This window comes from Mycetomoellerius zeteki, unplaced genomic scaffold (genome assembly GCF_001594055.1).
Source record: "Mycetomoellerius zeteki isolate Tzet28-1 unplaced genomic scaffold, Tzet1.0 scaffold228, whole genome shotgun sequence".
NCBI classification, from domain to species: Eukaryota; Metazoa; Arthropoda; class Insecta; order Hymenoptera; family Formicidae; genus Mycetomoellerius; species Mycetomoellerius zeteki.
In genome coordinates, this window is record NW_017257203.1 from 1,931,192 (window position 1) to 1,945,406 (window position 14,215).

At 34.1% G+C, this 14,215-nt stretch overlaps 1 protein-coding gene across 1 annotated transcript in view; it reads left to right on the forward strand.

The window, feature by feature from the left end:
• Positions 1 to 9,735, forward strand: part of dome (cytokine receptor domeless) — a 22,098-nt gene extending 12,363 nt beyond the window's left edge. Inside the window, exons 2-13 of the mRNA XM_018448838.1 lie at positions 1,338 to 1,974; positions 2,649 to 2,939; positions 3,866 to 4,168; positions 4,288 to 4,445; positions 4,572 to 4,743; positions 4,927 to 5,235; positions 5,315 to 5,463; positions 5,589 to 6,486; positions 6,783 to 6,932; positions 7,439 to 7,529; positions 7,676 to 7,748; positions 7,864 to 9,735. Coding sequence (XP_018304340.1) covers positions 1,353 to 1,974; positions 2,649 to 2,939; positions 3,866 to 4,168; positions 4,288 to 4,445; positions 4,572 to 4,743; positions 4,927 to 5,235; positions 5,315 to 5,463; positions 5,589 to 6,486; positions 6,783 to 6,932; positions 7,439 to 7,529; positions 7,676 to 7,748; positions 7,864 to 9,213 — 4,566 coding nt within the window. The 5' untranslated portion in view covers positions 1,338 to 1,352 and the 3' untranslated portion in view covers positions 9,214 to 9,735. The remainder of the gene's footprint in view (positions 1 to 1,337; positions 1,975 to 2,648; positions 2,940 to 3,865; positions 4,169 to 4,287; positions 4,446 to 4,571; positions 4,744 to 4,926; positions 5,236 to 5,314; positions 5,464 to 5,588; positions 6,487 to 6,782; positions 6,933 to 7,438; positions 7,530 to 7,675; positions 7,749 to 7,863) is intronic.
• The last annotated feature ends 4,480 nt before the right edge of the window (positions 9,736 to 14,215 follow it).

The following is a 14,215-nucleotide window of genomic DNA, read 5'->3' on the forward strand; positions in this document are numbered from 1 at the left end:
TGATATATATATATATATATACATTCGAAAATAATTAAAATATATTTTTTTAATTTTTTTAGAATAAATTCTTTTAGATTTTAACTTATATTAAATAATTTCTATGGATATATTTATTTTTCTGAGAAAAAGGATTGAAAATAGTCCTCGTGCGGATCAGAATAGGCAATACATTCATGATCACGCACGTATAAATTGAAAGTTTATTAACTATGCAATTATTATTAAATTCTGTTATTTATTCTATAATAATATTCATGTTTACAAAAATTGCTAAAAATAAAAGAAATTACTATATTTTTGTCGGAAATATTTTTTAATATATTTTTTAAATATATTTTTTAATATATGATATAATGGCGCTAAAGTAAGATGAAAATAAAAATATGATTTCATTGTAAAGTTCTTCTTTTTATCAAAGAAATATGTTCTTTGAATTCAATAGAATATAAATCCAATAAATGAAAAGTATGAATATAGAAGATATATCTGAAAATGTTGAGGGATCGGGAACTGAGTCTTTAGAGGATTAAGAGGCATTATGGCTGAATAATTTCTATCGATATCGCTGGGATAGCAAGTATTCTTTCAATAATCTTCCAACAAAGATAGGAAATAATTAAAACAAATAATAATAGATTATATATATATAAAATATATATAGACAGTTTATACTGATAATAGTTGTCGTTTTTATTAACATAAACACAAGAGATTACAGTTGTCTTTCACTGAAGCTCCACGTTTCCAGAACTCTGAATATTTTTTAAAAAGTTTCGATCTTTGAAGCTTCCGGTTTTCGGAACATCGGAATACTCAATCTGTAATTATATACATATCTCGGCGATATTTCTCATATGCAGATATTGATCGTCGCGAGACTGTGTTTACATTATCGTCGCGATACGTGATGAAATATAATAACGACTTATTAGAAGGACACCATTCTCCACGTGTCACGAATTTGCTCATTTTCTTCCCCCTACATTCCTCGTGTGTTTCCTAGACCACTGGTAGTCAGTTGCGTCCTAGCTCGAATACGGTTCACAAGCAACGACAGTCTTCTCTGCTCCCGTTAATTTTTGCCAGCGTAAACGAACTCAATATTACAATATTATTATTTCAATGTTCAGTGATCCAATTTTTCTAGAATTAACTGAAATAAAAAATTCTTTTCATTACGAATAAAAATTTTTTATATTTGCAGATGATTTATTGTTTATTTTTGAAGAGAATTTTTTTATTAACTTTTTTAATATGTTGTTAATAGTAGTTATATGTAATAATGTTTTGTATGATTTTAAAATTTATTTTCATTGAATTTATTTATCTTCCAGTGACGGAAATGCAAAATGCCTTCAATCGATACCCGATCGATAAGAGTGCCTGGAGAAATGGATCGGTGTCCATCTCATAGACGAGACGCTACGTCGAGACATGCTGGATGCCGATCTACGCTGGATGTGTCCAGCACATTGGAGTCGTCCCCCACAGTCGCTTGCCACAGTTTTGCAACATGCTGCGACGTATTTAATGCTTCTAATGACGCCCTGTTCAAAAAGGATCACGTCACAACGTTAGAAAACGAGCCCAATAGTGTGGTTTATCTGTCACAGGACATTTCATTATCTCACAATGCCCGTTCAACTGATCTGTGCTTTGCGCAAAAAGAATTTGCTTGTCCCGCTGTCCCTTGTAATCATGGATGTGATACAAGTGTAATGAATCACCGAAATCGTCATAGTTCTACGCGAAAGAGGGACGCGATGAGATATTTTCATACAGCGGATGCACTCTCGATAACGAGATACTTTCTCGTATTCATCAATCAAATGTTAGGATTAATAACCACCGATTGGATAACGAATTCTTCATGGAGGAGATGGCGAACTTATTTTCTTTTCTTAATTTGCCTATTTTGTGTGACGCAATGTTCAGCCCGCACTTGCTCAGTTGGATTAAGCACACCGGGATGTAAGTTTCTTCCAAATATATCTTTGCATAAATACAATCAAATAAATACAATCAAATATACTCGTAAAACACATTGTATTCTCAAATTTGATATTAGCGATTAGCGAATTAGCTATTTAAACTGATATTTAAATTGACGTGTTTTTATTTTCACCATTATATATCTATACTGCTTAGGCTGCATTTTATTTGCTGCTCATAAGCGCTGTGAGCGTCAAATGGAGCGCACTCGTGATGCACATTTCGAGACATATGTATATTCGAATGTACGTGTTTATAAAGCAGAAATAAAAGCCGTTGTCTTCTATTTCTTTCGCATACGTACCACTGTGCGCTAGAATTATAAATAAAACATATGTCTTATCTCTCCTTTTGGAATTCTGTCGAGCTAAATGTATATATCTATATTTAATACTCGAGCTGTACAGTTCACATCGAAATTATTAACCCTGTTGAAGTGTATTCTCATGATATCTTGATTTTACTTTTTATAATGTTTATGACGTAAACTTGTATAGCATATATAAATTTTGATTTAATTATTTTATTTACTTATAAAGAGTTTGCTTATATTCTCATTATAATCTATGAATTTTTATAATTGGAGTATCTTGTATTCTCTATCTCAAATAATAAGACTATCATCTTATTATTCTTCTTAATTCTATTTGTAGGGACCTGGCCACAAGGTGATATTGTTATTGAACATGGTAAACCACTCCAAATGTTCTGTCTGTTAAATCAGACGATCATGGAACTTGACTATCCTAAAAAAGATGCGGAAGATCTTCGATTCTTTCGTAACGATCAAGAACTGGAGTCGGAATTCGTCACGGTAATTAATGAAACTACGATAGAGCTGTCCATCAAAACACCACCGCCCTCCGACGACATGTACAATTGCAAGTTGCGAATGAAAGACAACGACTATATAGCAGTTTGTCTCAATAAAGTTGTAGTTGGATGTAAGTAATCATACTTATTTTAATTATCTATGTATATTCCATTAGATTAGTGAGTCTTCAGATCGGCTTATGGTAGAACTATTAAGAAAGAGACGGCTTCTCGTGAAAAAATAAGTTAAAATAAACAGAATAAAATTTTCCCATACAAGATCTCATGAAATAAATTTTATTCTAAATTTTCGTCTTATTTTTTGTTAACTCTTCAGTTGTACTATCAGTTTTGAGATATCTGATGTATGTGCTATTCTATTAAAGAAGATACTTTTTGTAATCTGAAGAATTTGGGTATCGAGAAACATATACATCTTATTTTTTATAATCGTCACACGTATTTGAAATATAGCTATCTACATATCCAATAGAAATATACATTTATCCTTATCAGTATGACCCGACGATGTTTTGCGGAGACAGTACAGTGCATTGATTCTCTTTTTATTAGTTATGAGTAAATCGTTTGACATGCATGCGTCTTAGAAATCGTTTTATCAGCGACAATAAAGATAACTAGAAAACAGATACTATACAATATAATATTAAGAGTTAGTCAAGTCACTTCTTCTCTCGTAGAAATTTACTCATTGGAAGAATTAATATTTAAGTTAAATTTTTACAGTAAATTATATATTTATGTGTAATATATTTATACTATATTTATATCAATTTAATAGATTTTAATTTTAATATAATACATACAAAATGTCTGCAATGTCTTAAAAATAATAGAAATTGAAATTTTGTACCGATGGAAACTAATAGGATTGATCGTGATATATGTTTACAAACACAATTTCTGATATATTTATCAACTATTTAGCGAATGTCAACAACTATATTTGAAAATTAATTATGTATTTTAAAAACCAATATGTTTCTTTCTTATATGAAATGTTTTATTTTATTTTACTTGTTTTGTTTCACAACAGATCCACCTCAAAAACCCAAACATTTTGACTGCGTCTCCTATAATTGGGAAAGCTTTAATTGCACATGGGAGCCAGAACACAATTTCGTCAATACAAAGTACGATTTAATGTTTCAACTACCTGGAAGGTTAGGGGCAATGTATTATTGTCCGCTTGCGACGACGGCACGGAATTCATGCACGTGGGATATATATTCCGATCCAATATATAGGCAACCATATGCATTTTATATTTTCATACTGAAAGTATCTAATCCTTTTGGAGAACTCAACTTTACATATCGTGTCCAGCATTATTCTAATGGTATGTAAATCTTATATATGAATTATTATTTATTTCCTCGTAAAAATCTCTTGCAATAAAAAATGTACAGTTATCGAATGCGCTGTATACTTAATATTAAAGAATATTATTGTTTTCAGTTATTCCGGCTAAACCTTACAACCTTACCTTAATAAACAAAACATCGGAGAGTGCACTGTTGCATTGGGAACTTCCCTTCCCGATGGCGACATTTCCAGTTGGTGTTCATCACAAAATTATGTATCAACATCAATGGGATCATGAAAAAGATTGGAAGGTATAATCGTATTGATTCAAGTAATTTTTTATTTTATTAGATAATTTGTCGATATCGCAATTGAAAGAGTTATCAATTCTGTGATAAATAAAATAACAATCTTGATCGAACTTATTTTCCCTATAGGTTATCAATATTACGCATCCTAAGAATAAAGAACAATGGCTTTACAATCTTACCGGATTAGAGTACGCTAACACAGTATATGATGTTCGCATTTATTTAAAAAGCTCAACAGCTGTAAGACCAGATCGATGGAGTGAATTTAGTGTTGTTACATTTAGAACATCATCAAAATGTAAGAGTAAATTTCTGAATTATGAAGAAAATCTGTTGTCTTTATGCTTATTTTTTATTATTTATTTGATTATAACTATAATTGATATAATTACATATTGCAAATTTGGCTGTGACTAATTACCATTACATGGTAACAGATAATTTCTATCTATTTCTATTAAATTTTCTGATTTAATCTTAGTGCCGAGCGCTGCACCGCGAACTGACATCGGTAGCTTCGAAATTGCTGAAAATAATGGAAACAGGGACGTATACTTGTACTGGCAAGCGATACCGCAGAATCAAGAAAACGGCGATAATTTTAAGTATCAAATCATTCACGTGGAGGAAAATGGTCAGAAAGTTGCGCTTACGCCAAGTGAAACGACTAGGACATATGCCAAATTGAAGGGAATCACCCTCAACAGTTACCTGTTCGAGATCATCTCAACAAACGAGGTCGGAGCTAACAACAGCCGTGCAAGAATATACGTACCAAATCAGAAAGAAAGTAAGTATATTAAGAAGTTAGATATCAAGGGAAGACAGAAAGATTCAAGTACACCTAACAATTTGATACATTTGCTTAGTTCCACATGAACCAATAGCGTTTACGAAAATCGCTTTCGAGAATGGATTATATGAATTATCTTGGAAACCACCGTTCGAAGATCATAACATTAAGAATTACACGATCTTTTGGTGCGACAACGAGCGTGATCGTCCTTATCAGTGTACCGTATGTACTAATACTCTTTCTTTCGTATTATTTGAAAAATATTTTTCGAATATTTCTCACATAATAAATAAAAGTATATTTCACATAAAAATTTAGACATGCAGCGTTAAATGATATGTTTGCAGGGTTATTTGGACTGGGTGCATGTTCCTAAAAATACTATGATCTACAATATAACTGTACCGAATCCGTCCAAGGTATACCAATTTGCAATCTCCGTCAATACTGAGAGAGGTAGCAGCGGCATGATATGGTCGTCGTGCACGGTAATTCATAACAAGGTACTCGGCAAAATGAAGTCTGTTTGGATTAATCGCATTGGATCGCACTTTATCGAAGTCGGTTGGAAGCTTGATTGTTCGGATCGCATCGGGATAATTGAAGGATTCAACATCTACTACTGTCCCATAGTATCACCAATGAATGTCAACTGTAATGGTCCTATGTTTAATAGTACTATCAAAGCGGACGCACATACGATACATGGCGTTGTCGATAATCTGAAGCCCTACACTACGTATATGCTGAGTGTCGCGGTGTTGACGAAGAGTGGTGAGGGTCTGCGTAGTGATCCCCTGTATAATACCACTCTCGAAGCTGCACCCAGCACACCACCGTCAAATGTTAGAATCACTGACTTGTCTAACACGACGATGTTTGTCGCATGGAAAAAGCCGTCGGCGATGAACGGTGTACTCAGATATTATGAAGTTTACTACAATGGTCAAGTCATTAGAGTGGATGATAAAGATCACATTAAACTGACCGGTTTGAAGCCGTATACGAAATATTTTATTAGAGTCTCCGCTTGTACCGTCCAGTGCAGTGAAAAATCAACGATGATATATGAATCCACGAAGATCGGCGTGCCTGGCAAAATTAATATTCCTTTGGTACGCTTTGTAAACTCCAGCCAAGTAATCATTCAGTGGGAGCCACCGCAAGAACCAGCCGGTCCACTAGAGCACATGTATTACGAAATAGAATACGGAAATGGCATGATCCTGAATGTCACGAGAACAGGTGAGACTGTCTTTAATAGGAAAATTGAATTTCTTTTCTTAATAGAATTTGAGAGAATTTCTGACAAACTTTAATTAAACTATGATAAGAGAAATATTCTTTTGAAATATAATTCAATTTTCTTGAATTATTATATTTTTCTATTCTATTAATTTTCATTTGAATGATATAGTGATAAATGTAAAGTAGTGATAATTGTGTGAAATGAGAAGTGAAAAGAGGGAGAGTAGAAAAACGAAGATTAGTGAAGGAATAATACGAAAGCTTAATTTTAATACTATTTGTTCATATTGCAGAAGTGCAATTGCCCATTCCCGACTGCAAGAACGTCGAGCATCGAGAGCAAAAGCACAAGTTCCGGGTTAGGGCTGTTAACACCAATCTTAACGGCGACCTTTTGAAAGGATCCTGGTCTGACTTTGGGGAGGGAAATTGTTATAATAATGGTATTGTTATTTATTATTATTATTATTAAAGCAAGCAAACACGAAACAAATTACGGCTAATTCTATTTTAAATGGACACGTTTGCTTTCTTATAAAATTAAGCACACTTATTATTACGATTTACATATACACATACATGGCGTGCTAATATTTGTGAGTATAAACGACATTTAGATGTTGAAAATATTTAATGTTGAACTTTTAATATCTTTTTATAATGAGAAAAGTGATAATGATGACTATAGTTTTTTTTTAGATATAAATCACATAACTGGTTTATACAACTCACAAGATCAAGCCAGGCTCTTTCTTCATCTGTTTCTTATTGTTTCAGAACAGATATTTCCTACAATCTTCAATATTAATTTTCACTATTAATTTTTTTCTATTGTGTGATTTTCTTCACTTTGATCCGACAGATGCGATAGTATCACACATACACGTTTGACGCGGATATTATTAAGCAACTCATTCTGATTAGCGAATGTATATTTCTCATGCAACAGGTTTATCGTCCGTCGCACTGGTTGTTATATGGATAGTTGGCGTCGTTAGCTTCGCAGCATGTATCGTGTGCTTCGTGTACATGTTTAAGAGGTAAAGACACTTGTATTTTTCAGCCATTCTCTATGCAAATATAATAATTCATTTACGTAAAACTTTCCACAAAAAAAGAATTTTCATTTAATTATAACTACTTTTAGTTCTATTTTTCAACACGCTTTGTGCTATTTTTCTTACAGAATGTGGATAAAATGTCGAGCGATGCGAGATGTCGAAGTAAAACTACCGCCTGGACTTGCTAATCCAGATACGGTGAGATACCTCTATTCCATGTATTTTTTTCACATTTTGCGATTATTTATTGAAGCAAATATACAAAACTACAAAAATACAGTACGCTAATATAAGCTCTATTTTATTTGCACAGCAACCGCTTAAGAAGAGCGAACAACCACACATACGACAACCGTCCGCCGATTCGAGCGGTTGTTCGAGCGGCCAAGAGTCTGTTACGTCATCACTCACGGCGGAATCCCAGGTTTGCAGTGATAGTGGCACTGAGGTGGATGCAATGCATACACCGTCCGATAAACTGAAGAGTCAACCTGTCCGCGAATTGACACATCTGCGACAAAGAAGTACTACACGTGTACCAGCCTCGTTATTATCAGACGTCACGCCCTGCTGGGAATCATATGTCAAAGTTGGCAATTCCGGTGAGCCGACTTCTGAAGAGACTATATCGTTAGCGCGGTCCACGCCTAATTTAACAGATAACACAATGTCAAAGAGTTACTCGCCATCGCAACACGCCTGGTCTAGTGCAAACTATATCAGCATGCCGTCCTCTTCAGAGATGTTATTGAGCAATCCGAGCCTTATACCACGGAAGAACGCTAACAGCGACGATGGCGACAGCAGCAAAGACAGTGACGACAACAATGATGGTAACCATGGCAGCGATAGCAACAATGATAGCGGCGACGACAGTGGTGATGCTTTGATATCGATCAAATTTGAAGATGAATTCGAAAAGGAGAAGCAGAAACAAACTATCGACGAACTGGACAAAATGCGGTCGATCATCGAGTTGAACAAGAAGCTTATGGCATCTCACATTAATCCCGAGAAGACGACGATGGCGACGCCATATGTTCAAGCAGGTCTAATAGACGAAATACCCGAATCGCCTTCTAGTATACCTAAACATATACAAGCCAGGAACAGCAATCTGATGTGTGGCACCTTCAAAGTTAAAGATAATCAGAATTTGTGCAAGAAAGAGTATATGTCATTTCCGCCGACCTTCCCCGCCAGTACCGGCTTGACTTTAGCGAGTCCAAAATATATCTTTGCATCGATAATTCCTGAGGGGATGACGATGCCGGTTATAGAAGCGGATCAAGAATCTTTACAGCAGAAAACGTTCCACGATCCGCACAGTTCTACAACGAGCGGAACTTCGTACAATCTTACGAGCTCCGCGCACGAAACACAGCCGCAGGAGCAACAAGAGAAAGCGGAGCCACTCGCGAATATGACGGAGGACGTCGATGAGGGTGACAGCAAGGACAACACTGTGCACCCCTCTCCGTCCTGGCCGACGACAGAGGGAAAAGACTTGAACTCTAGTTATATCACTATCGCGAATTTGTCACCTCCCTCAGCAGGACCGTCGTATGTGCGACTCGAGAAGATGCCACTGCCGCAGGCAGCGACAAGTCAATCGGACGAACAGTACACAGAGGTGACGGTTGTGCCAAGTACAGTTCAGTGAGGTGAGGAGAGAGATGCACCATCATCTCGTTTTTCTCTTTTTCGCGATGGTGTTCATTGCCACCTTCGTAGACGGACAAAGTAAGTGCTACACTGTAAGATCGTGGTATATACAGCGGTACATGCAAGAAACTGAGATGTTATACGTTTGAATGTAATTGCGACACTCACACGCGAATCGACTGAGCTGAGCAGCGACCTTTTACAATCTGGGGGGAGGGGGGGAATGAGTTCGCTTATTAAAATACGAAGAGATTTAAGATACTTTCCTCATGAAAGGGAATGTTTCATATTTGCTTCGAAAATAAGACTGGGTCTGAGCAAAAAGGAAGATCATTGGCTTGAGGTTAAATAAATCGTTGGAACTTTACTTCTTATTAAAAGAGTTTTTCAATGAGTTCTTACGTTTAAAGACGCTTCCTTAAATGGCTATTACTGAGAAAAAGTTTTATGCGTATAGCATCTGTACAAAAAATAATAGAATATACAGGAAGCGATTCGCAGAGTCTTTAAGGAGATTTCTTAAAGATTCGTTTTTTATTCCTCCGCCCAAGCTAATGTCTTCTTGTTTGATTATGCTATATCCGGCGCGATATGCATACGTATGCGGCACGATACGTTCGAGCGACGAGAATGTCAGATTAGTGTTCTCGTTCACCAAAGTATGTACCAGTACTGCGTTACTTTTTTTATATTATATGCGTAATTTCGACGCGATTAGTTAAAATAAGTTAAAATAAGTAAATAGATTATACAAATATGTTATATATATATATATATGTATAATGGGCATATTATATGTATACATATATATCCAGATTGACGGACAGCCTATTGCTGTCGAAAAATAATTAAATTAAGTCCACTTCAGACGATCTATGATACAGAATCAGGCGCAATGTACAAAGGGAATAGGGTTTCCCCCCTCCAAAGAATCCGATACTTCAGGAAATTCGCACTTTCATTTTGCGCGTTTGTTTAACAAATTAATGATATTTTCGAATGATTTATGATCGTGCGCTATACGTTTTGTCACAATCATTACAAAGTTCCAAGAAAAGTACGTTATTCTTCCTTCTTTTGCGGAAAAGCAAATATATGTACAGCATGAAAGAGTGGTAAATGAAATTTTTGTACAAAGTGATTATTTCTTGGAATTTCCAATGGTGTCTCTCAATAAATATAATTCAATTTAGTAACTGAATTATAACTATTGAGAGTTTAATCGACATTTTTTTTAAATGTAAAGTAAAATTTAATATATAATCTAATTTTTTCCCGGAAATTGTAGAGTATAAGTAGAATTTAAACACACAGATGAAATGTTTCAAGATATTATACACCTTATACAATTTTCCTCCTCTACGCTCCTGGATCCGTCAAAATTAAATATAGCCTTATATATATAATGTAATATAAAAAGATTGAAGAATCACAATGTACATACTAAGAAAAAGATAAAAAAAATATGAACATGCCTAGATACATTGAAATATACGGTAAAGAAATTATATATGAAACGCGCCAGATTTTTACTCTACATTATAGATCGTCTATAGCTGGTTTTAGTTAGGCATTTTTTCACAGCACAATTTTTCGCTAAATTCTCGTTTAATTGTGAGAAAAATTTTTTTGTCATTTTTGCAAGGATAAGCAAACTTTTTTAGAACTACATTTTCTAGATTTCTTTATTAATGACACAGAGATATCCTAATTTAATCCTTAGTTAATCGCTTGATTCAGCTGATGCAACGTAGACTCTATGAATTCACATTTTTTACTATATTACTGAATTAGAAATTAATTAAATTAGAGAGATTTAAAATGACGCTACTCTGGTATAATACCAAGTAATAGAAAAGAAAAAAAGAGAAAAAAATAAAATATATCATAAACGTACAATTTTTAATTCACGCAGCACACGATTAATTAAGGATTATCGTCGTCTCAGAATGACAATTCTTGAATGCGCTATTGCGTTTATATCGTGTGGAAAGCAAGTGCATACAGATATTCTTCCGAACGATTCTCTCGACGATTCTATCATCGAAAAATCCGCGAAAACGCGATCGCAAACATTTCTATTCACCTGTGCGCGAAGATTGCTCAAAGAGAGACGAAAATAATATTACTTGAGACGAAATTGCTGCATACAGTTAGGACAACGAGAAGACGCAAGTTGCGTAGATTTCCTATTTTTCTAATCGTGTTTGTATCACGAATCCGTCGAAACTTCTTTTTAGCTGCACTTGCGCATTTGCGAAAATTGAGCCTTGCAATGCAATTTGTTATTCGTTCACGTAGTTTATTCGATACTTAATTATCACACATATCGATCGCGAATAAAATTGTACGTAGCAAGGTAATGGGCTCTTTTATAATAGCATTACAGTACAATATACAGTAACCGCACACGAGGACAGGGTCAGGGATAATAAAGTAAGATGAGATAAAAAAAACATGGTGAGCGCACCATGGGTGTCGCCAAACAGCTGGCGAGGAAAAAAACAGTTCTGAAGTCTCGAACTAGGATGGAAAATTGACTGTGTCATTAACGTATCATGAGGCCTGTTAATATTGTTATGTAAGTTATAGTGAACGTTGTATCGCACCCATTCATATCTTCGATTGTAAAACAAAGTAATCGGGAGAAAAGGCGCTTTTTTTCGCACTTCAATGCCACGTTTTCCAATGATGAGATCTTGCTCGGCTACGAGAAATCCGTGTGGAGGTGCCCATGCGTCACAATTATCCCGGATCGTGCGCTTTAATTACGTGTAGGTCAGAAGACAATTAAAGTACTCTTGCAGTATAGAGTTAATTGTGAGTAATGCGCAAGTGACAATTGGCCTCGCAGAACATTCTCACGCTATCACAGCAGCAAGAATATATGTATGCATAATATGCACGTACTTTAAACTAGTCAGATACACCGCCTTCTTCCTACAGGCCTTTCTTTTATATTTTATCGTAATGTTCATCGGATATGTGATTATTGTACAAAATTTAATAAGTAAAAAAAGAACTAACGTATTGGTAAATCGTTAGTTTTTTTTTCTTATTTTTCTTGTACTATTTAAAAAAAAAAAAGATTGAACTTTTAATGAGTAGATAGGATATTTCTTTTGATTCGAACTTTTTATGATAACGTTTTATTAATATCTTCGTTGGATACAAAACGATTGTTACAAAAAAGCAACTTAAAAAGAAAGAGCTTTATTGAAGAATCGATGGCCTATTGTTGACACAAAGTATGATTGTGAAGGATTAATTGTGTGATTCTGAACTACAAATTTTAAGAGATAAAAATATAGATGCAACTGTAGATTTAATTAAGAGCTAAATAATTCAATTATCACTGAAATTACATCAGTAAGGTAGCTATTTAAGAAAAATTGTAATATTTCGAATTGTAATACAAAAAGAAAGGCCTGAATTTTTATGGAACGCGGTTATTTTGCAAGTTCAAACAATTTCAAGCGAGGAAAAGGAAAATCTATTGTTATATATAAGAGAAATTAGAAATGTGAGATATAAGAAAAAAGGAAAATGATTTTGTTTGTACTTGCGAAATGATACTTACCGGCTTGCGCGATTGGACATTCGCGAAGCTCTCAGATCGAAAACGAGCTTATGTACCTACTCGTACGTTTATTGTTGTTACAATACATACCGATGTAATTTTATCAGATATAAAAAAGTGCTACTTAGTCTATAATTAAGTCTGTATAAACTTAAGGATTATGTCATCACGATGTTATGCAAACGCACGGTGCGTAGATCTGTTTGTTTTAGCTGCACTTATAGTTTCCGCATTCGAAATGAAATAGTTATAAATATATTTATACATAAATCATATATATAAATTTTCCAAAAGATGTCTCCTATAAAAAAAGCTGCAGAATTTGTTAAAAAAAAAGAAAAAATTTATTATTGTTGCTTTTTTATAGAGTATCTTTTTGGAGGGCATTTCGAGATCAATTTAATATCTGTAAGTAAAAATTATGAGATCGATTTAACCTTTTTAAGTAAAAATTTATATATTTTTTTACTGATGTGAATGCTACATTTTAAATCAGCAATTTTGATTCAAGATAATTTCGGATTCGATAAATATTTTAAAGGGTATTTGTGAAAAATTATTACAAATTCTTCACTAATCAATGTATCAATCAGATACATTGATTAAAGCAATCACTCTTGAAATTTTTTAGGATCAATATATGGACGTGATGCGCATACTACATCGTGTATAGCTGTATACGTTGTATATACATATTTATATATGTTTTGTGAAATTGAAAATAGATGAAAAATGTAGTCGATATTACACATAAGATTAGCTAACGTTTAGGAATATTTCTGAAAGTATTTTATTGGCGACACTTGAAAATTCTAAGCGTCGTATAAGAAGTTAATTGAAGAAATTTTATACATTTATTCTACAGTATACATGTACACACAGATAGAGGGGGTTTAGAATTGTTACGAATACTGTGACGAACCACAGGGTCCTTGATGTATCTCTGTGACATGCACGCATATGCACAGAAAAGTAGAGGGAATTTAGAGTCATTAAAAACAACGAATTATAAGCCTAATTCATGCCTATGATACATACTAGAGATTCTATAATAAAGTCTGGCTCAGCAATTTTTTCAAAATAAAAGTGAAAAAGAAGGGTATACATTCCGTCTCTTTTTATACATTATATAGATAATATCTCATTTTAATTTATTGAAATAGACAAAAACGATAGGCCAATCAAGTTTTTCATAGCTCATTATTATCTCGTGACCAGATTCTGTTGATAGGGTCTCTAATAGCGTTTTCAAGTGCAGTGGGTTTAAACCAACTTAGGTCGGTTAACTCGAAAGTATCATTGACTTCGTTCAATCAGAAATCAAAGTAGAGCATGTGACTTCATTAATCTGATCTGAATTGGGTCATTTTGAACCCACTGCTTTTAAAAATGCTATGATACATGACACACAGAATCGTTC